Here is a 22,149-nt window from a genome sequence, read left to right as displayed (position 1 = left end):
AATAAGGTCAGCAGTTCCCAGGTGAGCTGGCCTTCGGTGTCTGAGAGCAGGGAGGGAGAGCAAATCGAAGCTCCTGTGATCCCAGAGGAACGGGTCAAGGAACTGCTCCTCCGGCTGGATGCCCACAAGTCTATGGGGCCTGATGGTATCCACCCGAGAGTCCTGAGAGAGCTGGCGGATGTCATTGCCAAACCCCTGACCATTATCTTTGGGCAGTCTTGGCTCACTGGGGAAGTTCCGCTGGACTGGAGGCTGGCGGATGTTACCCCCATTTACAAAAAAGGGCGGAAGGAGGATCCGGGGAACTACAGGCCTGTCAGCTTGACCTCGGTGACGGGCAAAGTCATGGAACAGGTTATCTTGAGTGCTATTAATGAGCACATACAGGTTAACCGGGTGATCAGGCCCAGTCAACATGGGTTTATGAAAGGCAGGTCTTGCCAATCAAACCTGATCACCTTCTATGACAGGGTGACCCGCCTGGTTGACGAGGGAAGGGCTGTGGATGTAGTTTTCCTGGACCTCAGTAAAGCCTTTGATACAGTTTCTCATAGTGTTCTGGTTGAGAAACTGATAACTGCTGGCCTGGATAGGCACACCCTCCCTTGGGTTAAAAACTGGCTGGATGGCCGGGCCCAAAGAGTGGTGGTAAATGGGGCTAAATCCGGCTGGAGGCCGGTCACTAGTGGGGTTCCCCAGGGCTCAGTGCTGGGTCCAGTTCTGTTTAACATCTTTATCAATGACCTGGATGAGGGAATTGAATGTACCCTCAGTAAATTTGCGGACGACACCAAGCTGGGAGGCTGTGTCGATCTGCTCGAGGGTAGGGAGGCCCTTCAGAGGGATTTGAACAGACTGGGTCGTTGGGCTGAGGTCAATGGCATGAGCTTTAATAAGGCCAAGTGCAGAGTCCTTCACTTGGGGTATAAAAACCCCAAGCATCGCTATAGGCTCGGGGAAGAGTGGCTGGAGAGCTGCCTGGCGGAGAAGGACCTGGGGGTGTTGGTTGACTACCGGCTTGATATGAGCCAGCAGTGTGCCCAGGTGGCCAAAAAGGCCAATGGGATACTGGCGTGTATCAAGAACGGTGTGACCAGCAGGAACAGGGAAGTGATCCTGCCCCTGTACTCGGCACTGGTGAGGCCACACCTGGAATATTGTGTCCAGTTTTGGGCCCCTCGCTTTAAGAGAGATATTGAGCTCCTGGAGCGAGTCCAAAGAAGGGCGACTAAACTGGTCAAGGGGCTGGAAAATAAAACTTATGAAGAGAGGCTGAGGGAGTTGGGGCTGTTTAGCCTGGAGAAGAGGAGGCTGAGGGGAGACCTGATTACGGCCTATAAATACTTGAGAAAAGATGGTGGGGAGGTAGGCGAAGGACTCTTTACATTAGTGATGGGTGATAGAACAAGAGGAAATGGGCATAAGCTTAGTCGGGGAGATTCAGGTTGGATGTTAGGAAGTATTTCTTCTCTGAAAGGGTTGTCAGCCACTGGAATAGGCTGCCCAGGGAGGTGGTTGAGTCCCCATCCCTGGATGTGTTTAAGAATGGGGTGGATGATCTACTTGAGGATATGGTTTAATGGGGATTAGGGATGGTTGGACTCGATGATCTCTAAGGTCTTTTCCAACCTAGAAATCTATGAATCTATGAATCTATGAATCTATGAAACTTTGTTTTCAAAAAGCAGAAGGATACCTGAACCTAAGAAATCAAATGTGAGAGAGGTGGTCAGAAAATGTCCTGGAAACAGTCTTTCTCTTCTATTATAAGTTGTATGGGGAATGAATGGCACACTTTGGATGCAGTTCTTAGGGCCATCCTCATTACCTTCATAACCCCCACTCCTCACAGATGTTAGATGTCTTCTGGCAGTGAGAGCCAGGGGTCATTGATCGAGGGCATCAAGCCTTCGTTTGTCTGGAAATGACTCCTGCAGAGTACTGCAGTTGCACAACAAAGGTACACACTGTATGAAGGCCTGTTCCTATGGAATAATGCACCTGGGATTCGAGCCATTGCTTATATTTATACTTGGTCTGTTTTTTTGTAAGAAGTGCATCCTGTGTGATACTGATGATAATTCTTGGGTGACTAGACAGCTCGGTGTCTGGAGACTGTTTCCACAGACAGAAAAACCTGGCCTGATAACTCATATTGGTGAAACTCAAGTCTTGTAAGAGTGGAAATAATTGCAAGTATTTTTTTAAAAAGGGTCTACTTCCAAGTTGCTACACAAAAATCTAGAGCTGGCACTCTTATCTCATTTTAACAGATGGGACATTGTTCCTGTCTGACGATTCAGCAAAGCAGCTAAGCATGTGCTTAGATATGAACGACAGCAGAGATGAAGGGAGGAAGAAAAACGTAATCAAATGTAGCAGTTCTTCCTAGGCGGGCCTGGACCCTGGAGGAATCTTGAGATGAGGAGGTGGTCATTAGAAATCAGGTAATTACATCAGGGTTAGCCAGAAAAGATTAACTCTCGAGAGGAGAGGGAATTGGGAAGACCCATATGGCATTGACAAAATGTATGACGATACAAAACCAAGCCAATAAATACATAGCCAGCCTCCAAGTCAAGTCCTGTCCAGCATCATCCCCATGAAACACATGCACATGGCAATAATTCCATCATCTCAGCATCTGGGACCTGCACAGGAAGAGGTTAATTCCCTCTCAGCCTTTAAGGCACAAAATAAAAGCTCTTGTTATTTTTGTTTTGTTTTGTTTTGTTTTTTTTTTTTAAATTGTGTGGCGAAAGAGACAGGCTTTAAATATTTTTGTAGGCTGCTTGGCAACAAATTGCATATGATCTTTATAAAAAAAAATGAGTCCTCATAGAATTTACATTGTGTTTGAACTGGGTGCTGGGTGCTAATGGCTCCTGACCAGCGCTCAATGGCTGGTTTGTGGGAAGAAACAGCAAGAACCGTGTTATATTGTGCATTGTGTGCTGCTGCTCCCGCTCTCCGAGGAGGACAGAGCTGTCAGAAATCGAAGACCAGGGTGGGAATAAAGCTGTGGCTTTTACAGTGCACAAAACGCTCGGGGTGAGCCTCGCCGCTGGCTGCGGCTGCGTGTGTAATCCGCACACACAGCACGGTGCTCTGCAATACAACTGATGTCTGCAGGCCTGTCTCCTTCAGTCTCAGGAAATCAGCTGTGTACCCAATATTTCCCTTCAGAAATGATGTCTACCTGTCTTCAGTAAAGGTGCTATTAAGCAGACTGTAATCCTTTCCCTATCAGCTGAGAACTGATTTAAAACTGGTAGATCTTCTGTTCAGCTGTGCAGGAAAGGCAGCGCGTACCTGTGCTTGCAGCTGCTCAAAGATCATTGAAATCAGCTCAGAAATTATGAGATTTCTCAAAAAATAAGCACTACTTACTTTTTCCTCTTTAAAAAAAAAAAAAAAAATCCTCCTTCATTTTGGCTCTTTCCCTTTTAGGATATAACTGAAGCATGTTTTCTTAGCTTTCTTCCACTACTGCTGAAGCCAAAAATATACTTCATCCCCCCTAAAAATTCTCTTCCTGGGAGGAAAAGAATTTAAGTGCATATCATTTGCAATAGTTGTTGAGAAGAAAACAGTGAGGATTTCTGGTACTGCATTTGCAATTCCTTCCATAATCTGAGGAGGTTGCACCATTTCCCTGCACTGATGGCCTTAGGTTAAGACCTTTTGAACCGTTCCTGGTGAGGGTGGAGAGGTTAAGCACGTGCAGTACCAACTGCATTGTTCTAAAAGGCAACAGAAAAAAGAGTTGCACTTGGGCATATCTGATGGCCTAATTTAAAGTGTGCATGAATAAAAACTCTGATCACTGTTGCTTCACTTTTACCAGTCAAAATACAGCCATCGCTTTCTGTTTATGCAGATAATAATGAAACCACACAGGTTCCTTGAAACTTGACATGAAGACGTGGAAGTGTAGCAGCTCACAAGAGCTGGGATCAGTAAGGCATGGTAAGCAAACAGCATCCAGTCCTGTAGACAAGATAATATGAATTCAGAGAAGTTAAGCGACTTACATATGATCATGTATGCCCTAAGCCAGAGCCAAAGCCAAATTATTATCCAGATTTTCCAAATTCAGGCACTCTGAACTCAGTGAATGATGATGACCACTCCCTCATAACTCTCAGAACATACCTAAACAGGGAAAAGGAGCTATCGAAAAGTGTCACCCAGTAGCAGGGCACCCACTGACTATATGAGCCTCTCTGCACATATCATGTGAATGTCAGGAGTCTTCGTGAAGTTACATGAGAGGAACATGAGGTAGTGGCTCCTTGTGCATGGATGTGTGTGACTCGTAGAGATGGTGCTGAACGAACACAGACGTGTTCCACCAACAGTACTCTTCTGTTTACTCCCATATTCATTAATTCCATGGGTATGTGTATGAATATGTACATACATAGATAATTTTATACACGTGTGGCAGAGAGGCCGTACAGGCTACACAGATACACAGGTGTGAACTGTGCTATAACAAATATCTAGCAACACGTGTTTTCAAAGATTGTGGCAATGGCTTTGCCTATAAATGAAGGATAACCTCGCAAAAAACGAACTATGCGTTTTAGTGACTGGCTTGCTGAATTGATAGCAGAGGATTAAATTATGACTATCAAACCATTCACCTTTGTCAATGGATCTAATCACAATCTGTTTCATAGTGACAAAAAAAAAAAAGCCATCTGACGGCAGCTTTGTAGCTTTGTGAATGAGTTAATTAGTTCCCACCGGCTGAGCACTAACTGCAAACTGTTACCACTTCGCAGTTGCTGTTACTACTTTTGCTTTACTCAATGGCTTCATTTTCTAAGGTAGAAATCTGTAAGGAATGGAATTAAAACTCTGTGACCTAGTCTGTGTAAGAACTAGAAAAATTAAAAGAAAACACCCCTTTAAGACAAACCTCACAAAACTAAAGGCAAAGGATCAATAGATAGATCCTCAGATTTGGCTTTTATATTACAGGCCATTACAGTTTGCACAATTAACCCACTTCTGAACAAACCATACTGTGTTTGAGTACGGCATATCTTCTAGAAAGGCATGCTCTCTCTGAAGACAGTAAGAGCTGGCAAATCATCATTTCTTTGGATGACTGACTCACTATTAAAATCTCCTCATTTGGATTCATCTTGGCTTCAGCTTCTGGCCGTTGCTTTTTGTCTTTCTTGTCCCCAGTGCATTTAAAAACCCCTTGATGCCTGATGTTTTCTTCTTGGGAAGAAAATTAACTATATGTGTGAAGAGCCCTGAACACTTTGCCTCTTCATGAAACACTTCAATGGTATTTCACCAATCATTATAAGAAAGAGCTCTTGGACAGATATGTATTTTTTTAATTGATTGTGCAATAAAATGCAACAAGATGTGTAAACATAGGTAAAAATCACTGAATACAAAAGACAAAACTCTCCAGTGCGATGTGATGTGGTCACACTTTTACCTCATCCTGGAATCTCGAAGAGATCCCATAGATTTTGTTTGAATCAAGTGGGATAACCTTGGCTTGGATAAAACCACATGAGATACAACAAAGACGTATTCCTGAGCCTTTCTCAGAAGCAAAATTTCCATCAAAGCTAACTTAAGAATATTTGCCATATGATGATGCCTCATACTCTTGTCTTCCTTCTTAACTGCTGTTTATTTTTGCACAGACGTTATTTAACCAGGTAAATAATGCATGAATATATATAAATCTATCAATTTCTTAGCCCCTCAACACTCATCTCTGCAATCCAGGCACGACTGGGAGATGCAGGGGAAGGTTTGTCATGGGTAGAGGCAGCTTTAATGAAATCCCTGTGCTGAACCAATGGCAAGTTACCACTTCAGCCTACATTTCTCTGCTAATGCACACACACAAATACCTACAACCTGAACACAGGAAGTCCTTTTTGGTGCCCCACACCTCACAGACATCACTATTTGTTTCCTCACCAGCTTTCTTCTGGTTAAAGGATGTGTTTGAAAGCCAGAGCTTGATTCTCATCTGTTCTCATCCCCTTTACCAAATGTGCAGTGACAGGAAGCAGGCAGCCGCCTCTCCATAGAAACACGTTCTTACTGAGGTGCTGCTCCCCAGCCCAACACTGAGGGCCCTGCTGACCTCAGCAAAGCAGAGATGTCAAAATTTCCTTAAGCAAAGACTCCACCATGTGTTCTCTAACATGACTTTTAAAGTGATTAGTCTTTAATGTCATATTGGTTAGAGGTTGATAAACCCTGAGACATGCTTGCAGTTAACTGTGGTCAGGTGAAGTGTGGCCAATGGCATCCTGGGGTGTATTAGAAGGGGTGTGGTTAGTAGGTCAAGAGAGGTTCTCCTCCCCCTCTACTCTGCCCTGGTGAGGCCGCATCTGGAATATTGTGTCCAGTTCTGGGCCTCTCAGTTCAAGAAGGACAAGGAACTGCTTGAGAGAGTCCAGCGCAGGGCCACAAAGATGATTAAGGGAGTGGAGCATCTCCCTTATGAGGAAAGGCTGAAGGAGCTGGGTCTCTTTAGCTTGGAGAAGAGGAGACTGAGGGGGGCCCTCATTAATGTTTATAAGTATGTAAAGGGTGACTGTCATGAGGATGGAGCCAGGCTCTTCTCAGTGGCATCCAATGATTGGACAAGGGGAAATGGATATAAGCTGGAACATAGGAGGTTCCGCTTAAACATGAGGAAGAACTTCTTCCCAGTAAGGGTAACAGAACACTGGAACAGGCTGCCCAGAGAGGTTGTGGAGTCTCCTTCTCTGGAGATGTTCAAAACCCGCCTGGACGCATTCTTGTGTGATCTAATCTAAGTGGTCCTGCTCAGGCAGGGGGATTGGACTAGATGATCCTTTGAGGTCCCTTCCAATCCCTAACATTCTGTGATTCTGTGATTCTGTGAAGTACCACCAACCACAACTTCTAAACAACTGCCATCTACAGCAACCACAAGTACATGTCTGACATTGGTAGCACTCCTCAAGGTCGTGCTTTGAAACATGGTAAAGAAAAACTTTTGAAATCATCAGCCTCCTTCTGCTAAGGAATCACTGCGGGGTTTTAATTCTCCCAATTTTCAGAGGCTTCTGGCAGAATCGTGACATTAAATATTCAGTGAAATACAAGTAAGGTTTGAAAATGCCTGCTCCTGAAGAGCTTGGAACCATGAGGGCATCTCCTACTGCAAAAGTCTCCTCTTGGCAGGTTATGTATCGGTCATCCACTTTTTACCTCAAAAAATTATTAGCTTGTTTATCATCTATGGGGAACTGCCTCTCCATTTGAAACATTTCTGTATTTCTGTTTCTTGCAAAGCCAAGGTCATTTGGGAAGGGCAGGGAAGGAACCTCTTCTCAAATCTCTTTCATGGTCAAGCTGACTTGACATTGGATGTATAATTGAAACCACTTCTTCAAATAGAAACAAACAAATAGGAGAAAGGTTGAATTACTTCTGAAGGGAGCTGCATCGACAGGCGGTTTAGTTGAATGTTGCGTTTGGAGAATATTTGACATCTCCAGTGCTGTGTGAAAGAGGTTGAGCAGTTCAAAAGGAGCCTTTTTGCTTGCTTGCTTCTAAGAAACGAATTCATTTTGTTATTATGATGAAGTACACAGAATAGATCACACATAATTCATTCTTCCACAAACATTCTATTGCAAAAACATGCAGGTTGTTTTCTGTAATATAAAATATTATTTCAGGGTTTGTAGATTTTGTTTCAGGGAGGTTAAGTCAGGAAGTTACAGAAAATTGCAATATAGAAGAGATTTGAGATCTGCAGATGGAAAGCTGAGTATAAAAGCCAGCAATGTTATCATTATTTTCATAGCATCTGCAACTGCAGTGCTTAAACACTGTAATAACTACCTGCTGCCCTGCTTCCAGTCCTAGCATTCACGGGGTAAAAAATAGACCATGCAATCTCCATTTTCTACTTGAAGCATTCTCTTCTGGTTGGTGCTGGAGCTAGCTGATTTATGATTTGCACTGTGTTAAATACTCGTAGTTATGTCCAGAAATAGTCTTTCCCAGTGAATATTATTGCAGAGGCCTTGACTTGTATCTGTTGTATATACAGCAAAAGCATCCCAAGGTAATTCAGGCAGAAGAAGGTAACCTGTCTAGCCAGGGTCGCCTGAAGCTGAACATTGTGCAGCAGAGTGAGCTGGCCTGCTCTGAGCAATGTTCAGCTGTGGCTGGATTGCTTCTTCCTGCACAACTTCACCAGCTTATATAGCTCTGCAGGGTCTTACCGTCAGGCATCATCATCTACAGAAATATCCACCACACCAAATCACTCCTGTGTTGTCCCTCTCTCTTTCCGGGAAGTAAGGCCCTACACGGCATAGGCTCCTCTGTTTCTTGGGTCGCTGCTTACACCAGGCTGGCATCTCTACCTTTGTACAGAGACCGGATAGGATGAAACAATGAAACTGATGTTACGAGAGTGGGTTGTGGAAGAGTTGGAAACTCCTAGAAGACACTCAGATGCTCTCAAGATGAAAGACTTACTTCATGGGTCTTTTTCCTGGCCTTTAGGGTGCTATGCAACATCTATAGCTGGGAAAAAATGATCCCCTTACTGCTACACATTGCAACCTTTGCTCAGTATCTACAAATCTTCATAGCATGCTGGAACATACAGAAGGGAATCTGAAGGTCCTGAATTCAGCTGGTCACACACGACTGAGAGCAAATCAGGCTCAAAGGGGAAGAAATACACAATACTATCACATAGATGAGACCAACTGCATCCTGCATCCATCAGAAACAAAGGAAAAATAAGAAGAGGAAAAAAGGGAAGAACAGCAAACAAGTTTCCAAAAAATAGATGAAGTTTTTACTTTGTCAAGTCCTCTCTGAATCAAAGAAGGGTTTTGCCTTAGTAAAGGGAAAGATTTTGAATGAAAGGCCCATGGCAACAGAAACAAATCAGCTCCACAAGTACATAATATTCAAATGAGTTTTATATAACTACCCTCCTTTTCTTCCAACCCTCAGACTGCATGAAAGAATGGCAGAAAACCAAACTGAATGTAAGAAAACCAGCCTGCAGGCCAGGGAAGGACCTGTCCCATTGTCTCCATCACAGAAAGCATGCATCTTCTCAATAAATCACACCTTGAAATAAACCACACTCACCAAAGGAAATGAAAACACAAGAACAGAGGAAGGACTGAACATGACCCACACAACCACAACCCTGCTTCCACTACACCAGCTGCCCTGGTGAAGAATCACAAGGATCTCACCTATAGAGCTCTCACACATGGGAAGCTGTACCTGATGTGACACCATCACCCAAAAAGACCCTGTCTTGAAAATACCCCTGTTACTGGGCAGTGCATTTTCCTACTAAGTTGGTAGAAACAAATTCGCCTTGATAGCAGGCAAATAAAACAAATCCAGCTGAACCCACCCACATTAGAAGCCACTGTAACTCCTTGCATTTTTTGGAGAGTGTGTTGAAACTTATTTACACCACACAGAGACCCTCTAGCAGGTCCCATAGTCTACTTATTGCCATTGCATGGCAGCAGTTGTGGATCATCAGTGTGGCCCAAGTGGTGGACTTCTTGGGGTCAGTGAAGGAGGAGGCACAACAGAGTAGAAGAAGAGAAGCCGGTCAACATCCAGCATGTGTACATACGCTCAGCAGTATAGTGAGGCAGGGCCAACAGTCTCCAGACCTCTTCCTCTCTTAGCATCGGAGAGGGATCAAGATGAGGACTGGTTTAGTGGGGCACAGCCCTTCCATTTCAAGGCTGGTATTCATTTTATTGATTATATTAATTTTGTCAATTAATTCATTGCTTGTTATCAAACTTTGGTTGGAGAAATAGAACATGGATTTTGGTGCACTCTCCCTTGCCTTTAAAGAAAAAGTCGTAAAGAACTTACATTTTATAGTTTATTTATTTTTTGTGCATGACCTCACTTCCTCCAGTTGCTTAATCTTCTTATTACAATATCTCTCATTCCTTTTGCACCTTTTCCTGAGTGTCTCCTGTTTACTTGGTTGAATTAAACTGCCTTTTTTCTCCTCACTTTTCCTGTGTTTTGCTTTGAAATTCTATTTTACATGGTACCCCTCCCTTCGTTTACATGTGTGTGGGCAGAGGAGCCAGACTAAGGGGTGGCTGCTGTCGGATAGGACAACAGAAACGAAATCTTCGCTTAGCTATTCATCTGGCACAGCTAATGAGTCTTTTCCCATGGTTGGCACTCCTTGGTGTTTCTGACATAGGCTAAACAGGGAAAATGAAGTGTTGATGAGACCTACGGTGGAATACTTATTGCCTTGAAATGGAGCCACTGTTCAGGTCAGGTTGCACTGTATCTGTAAAATATGAGAGTTAAATAAGAATTTGGATTACTTTCCTGTCTTACAGATTTCAGCTGTCCTCCGTTTTCTTCATTCAGCTGTAGGGTAAGCAAGCTTCTGTTTTCAGTCCCCTTCCAGGAAGACTTCAGAAAAACTAAACAGATTAAAAATTGAGCAAGACCCACACTTTCTCTGAACCAACTTTAACGAGCCAGAAGAGCATGCAAAGACTCAAGGGCTACGCCAGTAGTGTACGGGCAGGACCCAAACGCCCACCACCTTTCCAGAAACACTCTTTGTCGTGGGCAGAGGAGCACCTTCAGGCCTGTGGTGTCCAACAAGGATGTTTTGGGAATGTGGGCAGAGGGAGGTCTGGCAGGGATCAGTGTGGATTTATTTTTGTAGCTCTTTGACCAGAGCAGCCAGGGATGGCTACAGCATGCCTGGATAGCAAGTTATACTTCTCTGAGGTTTGGGTTGAATATACATGATGTCCTCACATGGATGTACCTATTGCCAAGATAGACAAAATCTTTTTCTGGTTACCATTGGTCTGGAACTGGTTTAAACAAAGCCAGAAAATAACCCATTCCTGGAATGACTGTTCATATGGGGAACTCTATAAAGCTAAAGAAATTTAGCTACAATGGCATAAATACCTTTCTTAATTCCATAAATAGCTTCCTTTGTGTCAGGTATCTTTCCCTGCTGTTTCAGCAGGAGCCACAAGGCACCCTCCCTCTGGACAGGCACAAAGCCTACCTGTAGGATTTGAGGGGTTTGTTGCTATTGTCAGACAATCTTCTAGTATAAATTTTCTTCTCAAACTGAGAATTCAACTCATTAAGTCACTCACAGGTAAGATATGCAAAGGGTGGTAAACCGAAAGCTTTTTAACATCTTTATTCTGCATACACTAAAAAGAAAAAAGATGAAGGTGATGTAGAACAGCAGTAAATTCCCCATGAACTTTCTATTAGACTCCCTGCCTTCTCATATGTGACCAAAATCTTTTTTTAATAAACCTGTTATTATAGTTCAGAGTCTCTGCCAAGTGTTTACAGTGTTGCCCCGAGTAACAAGTCTGAGCCAAGGGACTTAATTAAATGTAACCTGCTTTTTCAGTTATAGAATTGTCCTTAAACATCAAAAGGCAAGTGAACTTTAATAATAAAATCTGAAATCACTTTTGTTTAAGAGCTTTACTCCTCACAGTATATAATCAGTTACTTCTTAGAAGGCATATAGTATTTTCACAGATAATTTCCCACAAGCACTTACAGATTTTATGAACAGTAACATAATGTTTGGAGTTCTGGCTTTATGTGAGAATCTCAGATTTCCTACTTTCTTCTTGAACTGATTCATAGACCACATGGTTGCAGGGAAGAACTCAAAAACTTAAAAAAAAAATGTTTAGAAAAGATGCCCCTTTTGATCTCACAATTTTTTAGTGTCCTTACGATTTTAAAGGCTTAGCTTTTCATTTTGGAGCACTTAGTTCTGCATATATTGCCATTTTTTTTACAACCATCTCAGATAAGTTTCTACCTATAAAGGCTTCTGGTAACTGCAAAGTTGGTTTGGGGGAGGTACTGAAGAGCTATCTGAAATGCAGGTGACACAGCTGCTGTCTCCCTGAACAGAGCTGCACCCCTGCTAAGTGAAACGAAACTGGACTGGAGTTTTCATTCACAGCAGCTTACGACCCAGCATATTAATATGAGGTTGATGCAGCTTATATTGATGTGCTGGGCTAGAAACTGGAGTGGCCAAACCTGCCAGATGGGCCTGGACCCCAGGCCAAGGTTGAGGCCCCGCCTGACTCACTGGCAGGAGAAGGGCCAACTGCAATGTTGATGCTCTCGCCTCCCATCAGCGTGGGAAGAGTGGGCAGTCCCAGTCGGTGCTGCCTGCTGGACCACACTAGCCGGTGCCATTTTGCCGGCCATTCTCCTTCAGAGGACGGGGCTGCGCAGAGCAGATGCTTTCCCAGGTAAGGAAGGTTTAATGCCGTTCTTCTCTTCCTAAATGGAAGTTTTAACTTCCCTATGCTCACAATGTTAATCATTTATGACATCTTAAACCCAACCTGATCCTGAGACCCAGAGTGTGCAGGTCAAATGCAGCTGCTTGGCCTGGGGATGTCAGAGGCACCGGGGATGCGCCCTCAGCCACCCTGACAGCAGAGCTGGGAAGCTCCCGCACGGGGCAGGGAGCTGGGTGAGGGCAGTAGTTAGCTCCAGAAAAACGTGCAGAGAGCAATAAATGGCAGCTGTAACATCACACATCAGGTGGGGCTGGCAGGAAGGAGTTACTGGATTGCTTCCTCTGACCTTTGCTCCTTCTGCTGTACCTTAGTGTCCACCTTCTGCTGCTGAAGGTTTTGGACTGTTCCACTTCTCATTCATTTACCTGTGTCCCATACCAACTCCCTTTCTCCAGCATACTGACCACAGCAAGTGGTCACTGGGAGGTCTCACAAGCAAGCCAGTGCAGACTGGGACGAGCCATCTAGAGAGCTCAGGAAACCCAGCTCCTGGGGGGTCCCTGCACACGATGAGACAAAGCCTCAGCTGTCCCCATCCAGCATTGGCAGTAGTCCTTCTTCAAGCAGCAGCGTGGACTAGGGAACTCCAGCTGTCCATTCCAGACAGTATTTCACCGACGCTGTGAAGTCATTCACCTGCTTTCCCCACAGCCACACCAGCTCAGGTTCCAGCTCCACCTCTAAATGCGGTACTGATGCATTCAGCCCACTTGGATAACTCCTGGAAAAAACAAGTCCTCCCAGCACGAAACGAAGTCAAAGCCCAGCATGGCGATTTGTGCCAATCTGGCTGATTTCGGATGTGTTTTCTTTTTCACAAGCCGTTTCTTCTGCTCCTTGAATTCAGGCTTGTAAACTCTTCAGCATGGCGTTCAGCTGTCCTCATGTTTGTGCGTAACTGTTAAGCCTTGGTATGTAAACAGTAATAAAGCTGAAGACTGCCCCAGACTCTTGGAGACTGGATTGAGGGATAGTTGACTGGTGCATGTTATAGCAGTGACGAATAGTTCACCTGCTTTATGGATGACTTTGCCGTCTTACCATCTCTGTCTGATTTTTGGTTGTAATAGTCATAAAATCACTGGAGCGGGCTGTGGGAAGAGGGACGCATTCCTGAGCGGGGTGAAACAACTGGTTGTGTGCAATAAGCGTTTACTTGGGATCACATCAACAGTTCCAACTTGAAAGAGCCGCAATCTCTAGATCCCAGTTTGTTTATATTTAACTTTGTAGAGCTTGGCTTGTGTGTTTTGCTAGTCTAGCTAATGATGCTGTACTGGTCTGACTGGATTGTGTCAAAGTTTTCTGTGTACATCATACGGTCTTCATGGTTTGAAAAGAAAACAGGCACAGAAGTACAAATAGTGGCATGTTGTAAAGAAATACTTTGTATGTAAAGGCAACGCTCATGCTGTTCACCAAGTTTGTAGAGCACAGATCTCAGTGATACTGAAGAGCCACGACAATAATTACTGACCAATTTTGATGGAAAACAGTAAATGAAGATATTCGATGCGAAAACCCGCTACCAAGGAAATTTGACAGCCTGGACAGACCAGCAAGAGCAGGCTAAAGCAGTATGCAAACGGCAGATTAGTGCTTTTAATTTATAGTGGCGCTTATTTCATTTCGACGAGGAAAACCCCGCTGCTGTTCATACTTTCTTCTTCCATTTCTGTCGGGGACGTGACATTTATTCCAGGGGACGACACTTCTCCCGCCCCCGCAGGAGAAAGCGGGCAAGAGCTGGGGGTTGCCTGCAGCCCCCCTGCTGCCTCAGCAAGAAAACCCTATTTATTTAGAGTGCCAACAGGCCGCTCCCGAGCGGGACGCGGCGCGGGGCGGCGGGGCCGGCGCTCCCGCCGGGGGCAGCGCGCCGCCGGGCCGGGGGTCGCGGGGGGCTCCGCAGCGCCGGGGCCGGGGCCGGACCCGGACCCGCCTGCGCCCGAGGGGCGGCCGGTGCCGGGCGCGCGCTGCCGCCCGCGCAGCTCTCCAGGGAGGCGATGCGGGAGCCCCGCCGCCGCTGGCGAGGGGAAGGAGGCGGCAGGCGCGCAGCCGGACCCGCGCCCCGCTCCGCCCTCGCTGCGCGCCACGGCTCCGCCACCCCCGGCCGGGCGGGAGGGAGGGAGGGGAGGGCCGGGCCGCGGGGCGGGGCGCGGCGCCGCGCGGAGAGGGGCCGCCCCCCCCTCGCCTCGCTCCGCGCCCGCCGTCGGTGCCGGTGAAGGCGGCGGTGGCGGTGCCGCCGGTTCCCGCCGCCCCCCCTACCCCGCACCGACCCCGGAGCGGGCGGCCCCGCGGCCCCATGGCTGGGCAGGAGTGGGACTGGTTCCAGCGCGAGGAGCTCATCGGGCACATCAGCGACATCCGAGTGCAGAACCTCCAAGGTAAACCAGCACCCCCGGAGAAACCCCTCCCTCCGCCCCCGCGCCGCCCCGCTCCGCTTCCTCTCCTTCTGCCTGTGCCGGTCCTTCCTCCTCCGCCTCTCCCCGTGCCCTGGCGCGGGGCTGCCGCGGGCTCCCCAGCCCGCTCCCCGGGCCGCCCGGTGCGGGCTCCCCCGGCTCCCGAAAGCGGGGGCGGTGCGGGAGCGGGGCCGGAGCAGCCGAGGGGGAGGACGGCGGGGCTAAAGTTTCCGCCGAGCGCGGCTCCGGGCCCGCCCTGCCCGCGGAGAGCCCCGGCGCTGGGGCGAGCGGCGCCGGGCCCCGCGGAAGGGACGGGGCGCGGGGGCTCCGCGGGCGCTCCGCGGGCGCTGGGGGATGCTGCGGCGGCGGCGGCGGGGGGCGGTACAGCCGGTGTCCCCGCCCCGGGGGGCCGCCGCCACCCACAGCCGCCTCCTGAGGGCCGTCGGGGCGGGGGCTGCAGGCTCCGGCTCACCTCCCTCTGGGGGAACCTGGCCGGCTGGGCGGTGCGGAGCGAGCGGTGCCGGGGCTCGCCCTGCCTCTGCCGGTAACGGGAGCTTTGCCTGTTGTTCCCCGCGGAGCCTGGCCAAGGCGCCCCGAAAGCTGCGGGGCAGAGCCCGCCCTGCCGCTCCGAGCTGGCGGTCTGGAGGGACTCGGCCGCGGTCGGGATACGGCCCTGGGTCCGCATCAGCGCGCTCTGAAGGGAAGCCAGTGGCTATCCGAGCACTCAATTTTAATGTGCCTTCTCACGAGCTACTGTTGAATAAACATGGACAGAGCTTTTGGATAAATCATCTACGAGACGCTCTCCTAATCTGCCACAGGCTGTGCTGGCGGAAAGGATGCAAATACCTGGGTTTGAATGTAGTTCGGTATCGATGTAGTAGTTCCTCCTAAGTTATGTTTGCTCCTCAGCAGCTAACTCTCCGTGGTCGGCAAGGACGGCAAGGATCGATGAAAGAAGAAAAAGCGGTAGTGGATTATGGGAGAACAGTTCGTTTAATGTAACATACCAATCTTAATCAACAGCTCGCATTATACTCCAATGTATCTCCATGTTCCATAGAAATAATAGACTTGAATTATAGGTCATTATCTCTTCCTGTTTATGTGTAATGATATTAAAGCACTGCCTACTGGCAGAGGCAGCGCAGTTGCTGGAAATTAGTTTTGGTTTGGCATGATTATAGAAGATGTATAATTTATCAGAAGAGAGACCCAAATTAGCCCTTCTTTCGGCTCTGATGTTGTATTCACGCAGTTAACTGCTGATGGGGGCACTCCACACATTTTGACCTGCATCATCACCACCTCTGAAATTGAGATTTTGAGTACAGCCAGGGCTGTTGATTCCAGGTTGAAGTCCTCTTGGGTTTTGACAATCTTTCAAGACAGTGTAATTCTCCCTTTCTGACTCCTGGCTCTGTCTCTTTCGATTCCGTGTTAGCACGGATGGTTGGCATCTGATCTCTTGTCATTCAAAACTGTAGTGACTAAACCAGGTTTAATCGTTAATTCATGAGCATTTGCTGAGAAGGAATAGAAAAGAAATCTGTTCTTACAAAGAATATGTTTTTCATTTTGCCTCTTGGTCATTTGTGTAAGAAGGAGTTAAACTCATTTCCCTTTCTGGAACTTAAAATGCATTTATACAGATGCACACAGCCTTCTCTAAAATTCCTAGAGTCCTGTAGGAGAATGTCATCCTACAGGGCAAATTCCTTTAAATAACATTATGTTCATGAAAAAAGCCTGCTGGTTCCCTTCTTGCCATACAAGAGGAATTTTGAGAGATATATTAGTTGTCACCTTACTTGCACTACTAAATAGAGGTTTAAGAAGTTTTATGCCTGGTGTGGGCTGTTACAGGGGAGAAAAGGCATTTGTTCTAAGGTGCTGCTCCAAAGCAAGTGATAATATCTATCACTTACAGTATGTATGATTTGTAACACATAGTTCTCACATTATCTTCTGGAGATGAAAAACATTTTACAGATGGTGAGTCTGATACTTGGGAGGGTGTGATTTCTGTCACTCAGGAGCTCAGTGGCAAAGCACGTTGCTTCTCTTCAGGATGGTTTCTTGTAAAATGGCAGCATATGCTCTATGTTCGTATGTAGTAATTAAACTTGCTCTTGCTTTATAATTCAAAATTCATTCTCTCCTCTCAAAACAACGCCATCTGAATCACCACCAGTATCATTGTCTATCAGTTGCAGAATCAATAACGGTTTTGATGTGCTAGAAAGTGATGAGTCTAGGATGAAAAACTAGCTGAGGATGATGCAGAGTTTCCAGCAGCACCGGCAGAGCTCCAGAGCATGGGGCCGTGCTGCTCAGGGCTGCAGGAACGACCTCAGGTGGTGAGGGTCCTCGTCTGCCGCTGTGTCTCCTGCTCCTGCAGCACTCTCTTGCAAGAGCAGCTGTGTTTAGGGTAGGTGCTGTGAAGCTGATGGTTTGCTTTATTCCAAAATGCTTCCTTTCAATGGGACATACTACATACATGAAAGCACTTCCCAGTCTCTGGGGACCTCATGACGTGAACATACACCCAAGAAGGAGTATGTCATAAGGAGAGGATGGGAGGCAGCAGCTAAATGTTTGCAGATAGGAGCAACACATGAAAACACTGACATGTCTGTGTGCAGAGATGAAGACTGACCACCTTCTTCTGCTTGATGCACAGAGCCAGCCAAATGTGAGGTCTTTCAGGTCTGGAAGGCAGCTAGAAGCAGTAATGTCATGCTGTGTGTGAACCATCCTGCCCAGCAGCTGATGGAAGAGCCCAAGGAGGTGAGCCCACGTGGCAATGACCATGAGAAACGGACCACTAGCACCTGAGCAGCCTACCTGGTATTACAGTTTCTACAGGTGTCATACAGCCATCTGCTGTAGCAGTTTTCCACGTATGCCTTTCTGCTTCCTTTTTTAAAAGCTAAAATTACTCATTTCTCTTGAAAAGTTCTTCGTTATGTCTTAGCTAAGCTATAGAGCACTGCTGATGTAAAATACTATTTGAAGATGGCATATGCTGTTTCAGTCTGTTGCATCTTGCCTCTCTAGATTGGTAGTTACGCATCCAGGAAGGATCCAGGGTGCCAGTTCTTGGGAAATGTCTGCTCTCACTGTATATTCTGTCGTGTAACTGATAGGTGAAATTCTGGCATGCGTGGGGTTTTCAGCTTTTTCATGGGGAGACTAAAACTGACAGCCAGGATGATATTTGCTAAACTGACTGGACACAAGGAAAAAAAGAGAATGGTTTTAAAACTGGAATTACATCTGGATATTAAGACATAGGCATACGATGATGGGCTTTTATTTTCCCTTTCCATCAAGACCTGAGATTTTCCATTTTATTTTTTCAATGAAGGAAGTGATAGTTCAAAGCTGTCACAGGTAAGTCATGCTAAAAGCCAGGCGCACGTCTTCTGTTCTCGACAGAGGTAATTTCAGAGAACAGAAGCAAAAGTGACAATCTGAGGGAGAATAGGAGAGGAGAATGTAAAGAGGGAATAAGCACCAGGTGTGGTGATGCACAAACTGAGTTCCTCACTCCAGGTCTGTTTGGTTTCTAGATGTATTTAATAAACTGGTATTCTTGTGCTCTGTCTTCCGTTTGTATATTCTCCATAGTGAATTTCTCCACATACTGAAAGAGAAAAATGGAAAGCCTGCGCAGAATGTAGGAGCGCATCGCCAAGCAGAGGAGTGCTCAATAATTAATTTCCTGCCAGGAGATGGGATTTTTTTATCTTTCTTTCTTTCATTACAACACCAGCGGGAACATTCTGTTACAACACAAGAATATTTTAAAATCTTCTCTACTGGAAGCTTGATTTAGGATCATCAAAAATATACTCCCCTATGTGGTGAATTGCACTCACTAGAAAGAGGCAACATCCTCAGCAGGAATTATTCTCTTTTAGATGGTATTTCGGTCCTGTGCTTTGCAGTACTCTGAACGTATCTTTAGTAGTACATATCTTTCCTTACATTGCTTGGAATTATATATGTGGAGATGAATACTTGTGCAGACAGATGTTTTGTCCATCTCTGGCAAACAAGTGCTGTTACCATCATTTTAAAATAATTATGGTTTGAATGCTCATTTCATATATGTATGCATGTAATAGAATACATGGGCTGAGATGGTAGAAGTCTACCATCCTTCTACCAGAAGATGAGATAGGCAGCCCAAAGTCCTGCTACTCGTCATTTCGCTACTCACTGAGAGTTTGGTCCAGAACCTACAGAAATCCGTAGATGTTTATTCCTTGATTTCAGTAGATTTACTTTCCCGAGTCTCAGGCTTGTTTTGCTGAGGGTTGCATGGCCTTCAAACATATTTGGAGGGCTACACAGGAATATATTGTAGTGTTGTCAGAAATAATGCAAAAAAGATTGATGACAGGCTGAAAGAAATAAACTGAGCAATGCCAGCCCCAGTGGCTCCCCATCCTTACCCTAGTTTCGACCTTTGCGTGAATCACTTAGTCATAAACTCCCAGCACTCTCTGATTTTGCTTGTCTTTTCATTTGGATGCTGAAGATCTAAGCTTTTATAAGCTTTAAACAGTGGTAGCTGTAGTTGTTGCTGATATGAACCTCAGCTTCCTCTCAGATAACAGGTCCCGAGGTCTACATTTTAAGAGGTAATACTGGTCCTTAACTAATAATAGTTAACTCTCTCAGTGAGAGTATCTACATGTCTTTACTTTGGAGTTCTTATGCATCTCTGATGGACATCCAAAGGTAGGTGCTCATAGGCAATCAGGAACTCTTGAAAATTTTTCTTCCTGTGTTTTTGTTTCTCCATTTATGTATGAAGCATTATTCTTATGAGTGTTGCACTGAACTCCAGAGAGTACTTTTTTTTTTTTTTTAATTACAAGATACAGCAGCATTTAGCCTGTTTGCTATAGCTTGATGTGCCTTTCAAACACATGGAAATTTTATAAATGGAAGGGAACTTTTTTTTAATGTATCCATTCATCCTGACAAAAGTAAGGTGCTGTAACTGTTCATTACTTTAACTCTTCTGTAACTTGTTCCCATATTCAGCAGGATTTCCTTCTGTAGACATGTTCATTTCAGTGGAGCTCCTTGTAGATTAAAATGACATTTGGAAAGATTAAATTGCCTGGAGAACCTTAGATGAAGCTCTGTAGAACCACAAAGTGACGCTATTCTATATAAAAGTGGAGTTAAATAGGCCTGAGAGTTATAAATGCAAATCCCCAGAATAAAGATTGAGTTCCAGATATAAGAAAGCAAAGATAATGCTGGGAACATAAGTCATCTGGTGGAGATGGTCTCCGTAAGGGCACTCTCATACCTGACAGTATTTGTCAGCATTTGAAGGGAGACTTACCTGCTCCAGATGTAGGAAACCCTGGCAGTGAAATAAAGGAGCAATGAGAGGTAAGACAAAGCACAGATTGCATGTTTCAGCATGCAGTTGTAACAAGGTCAATGCCTGATTTCTCTAACAAATTAGAAGTCTGGGCTCTCTGTCCCAATGCATGGATGAAATGACACCAAATTCAAATCATGCCCAGTAGCTCTGCAATCAATGAACTCTTACAGCTGTGTATTAACACTTCATCATAAGAGACTGTTTGTGTTTGGCATCCAAGCATGGACCTGACTTTAGGCATGGGGCTGATCTGCTGTCATCCCCCAGCCATCACCTCTTTCTTGCCTTGGTGAGCTCTTCAAGCACTGACCAGCTTTGACCTTAGGAGAGCTGGTGACATCTCAGACCGTATTGTTTGCCTGAGGTTGAATGGCAAAATGACAGTCTTCAAAATACTGTGTTAAAACTAATGCTGATTTAAAAATATAATGTACTTCTCATAGTTTCTCTTGCTTGTTTTTTGTTTTATCCACTCAGCTTGGACAGAAATTCAAACAATTTTCTTTCTCCTGAAGACAATGTCAAGGTTACGTCACTTGCACCCTGGAGTATTTGTAGCATTTACTTTGAAAATATTACAAAGGAATGACTTTGCTTCCTTTTTCCGTTTTAAGGACAGTTTTTCTGTTGGACCAGAAGAAACAACCTTGGGCATTTTGGCTTGTCAGTGTCCATTTAAACATTATTTGTTTATGTCCTGTGCTGTTCAAACTTACTGTTATTGCAGGATGATTGTTAAGGGCATATGTCCAAATGTTTTCTGTCTTGTCATGTAGAAGTCAAAAAGATTCTCAAAATAATGTATTCAGGAAAAGAAATTACCAGATAAGCAGTCACGTGTGTGTCAGTGCTGGGGTGGTGAAGGGCATCACAGCACTTTTTAGTGTCTTTTTCTACATGTCTCTTTACCTGCTATTCTATTTTTATCTCTCTCCAACCAGTTAAATACAGGGACTGTAGGTGGAGGATTGCAGGATGGTTTTTACTTCATTATAATTGCTCCATATTTCTGTGCAAACAGCTGAGCTGTGTTTTAGCTGCAGTTTGAGGCTTTATAGCCAGAAACACAAGTTTAAATCGACATCTTCTAAGGAGGCTCGTAGTAGCTACAGCCTGGATGTCTGCAGAGTGAATGCCTGCGGACGTGTCACCTGCAAGCAGAGAGGATTTCTTTCTAAAACCAGAAATCCCACTGAATCTGAAAAGATGTTATCAAAAACACTTAAGATAACACTGGTTTCTAATTCGATGGCATGATTCAAGATGTATTTGTTGAAACAGTGTAATACTTTGAGGGATTATGTTAATTATTTTCCACAAATTCAGACATATATAAAAACATACTTTATGCTGTAGTGTCTTGGAAGTTGCTTCTGATGCATACCAGTGTAATTCAGATCCAGTGAATCTATGAACAATGAGCTACCCTATTTTTTTGTACTTTTTATGTTAGCATCTTTTGCTGTTTCTAGTCAGAAATGAGACCCTTTCTAGACCAGTGTCATTGATTGCTTCGTTACAGAAGTTTCAATATTTTTCTCTTTGGGTAGTTTAATTCTAGTTGTTTACAAAATAAATGCTCACTAAATACGTGCCACAGGGTTAATTTCAAGTAGAAACATTTATATTGCAGTCCTTGTTGTCTTTAATGCCTGTATCCCTTTGGATCTTCATCCTGTCCTAATTAAGTCTGGGGATGAGTGCATTTTGTAGTGTCCCAAGCTGGGCAAAGAAGCCTCTGCTCTGGCGCGGTGTCCCTTACCAGGAAACATGGCTGTTTAGCGGCATGTCTAGATTTACCCAACAGCCAGACCCCGGCCCTGCAGTGCGCATCCCGCAGGCTGAAGTGCTGCCTTGCTCACTCTGGTGATGCTCTATATGTCTTGAGTCCATCCGGAGCCCTGCTAAAGTCAGGGATGCTTTACTCGTACCCACCCAATGGCCCAGGTTGAGC

General features: G+C 45.3%; 1 protein-coding gene across 2 annotated transcripts in view; it reads left to right on the top strand.

Annotated features, from left to right (window-relative positions):
• Positions 1-14,682: 14,682 nt before the first annotated feature.
• CLMN (calmin) overlaps positions 14,683-22,149 on the top strand; it is a 73,201-nt gene continuing 65,734 nt past the window's right edge. For both annotated transcript variants that reach the window (XM_086613744.1, XM_086613743.1), the window contains exon 1: positions 14,683-14,764. In XM_086613744.1, the coding sequence (XP_086469870.1) occupies positions 14,683-14,764 (82 nt within the window). The remainder of the gene's footprint in view (positions 14,765-22,149) is intronic.

Source organism: Tauraco erythrolophus, chromosome 6 (assembly GCF_009769465.1).
Source record: "Tauraco erythrolophus isolate bTauEry1 chromosome 6, bTauEry1.pri, whole genome shotgun sequence".
NCBI lineage: Eukaryota > Metazoa > Chordata > Aves > Musophagiformes > Musophagidae > Tauraco > Tauraco erythrolophus.
Note: the sequence above shows the minus strand (reverse complement) of the source record. Positions and strands in the feature narration are given on the sequence as shown.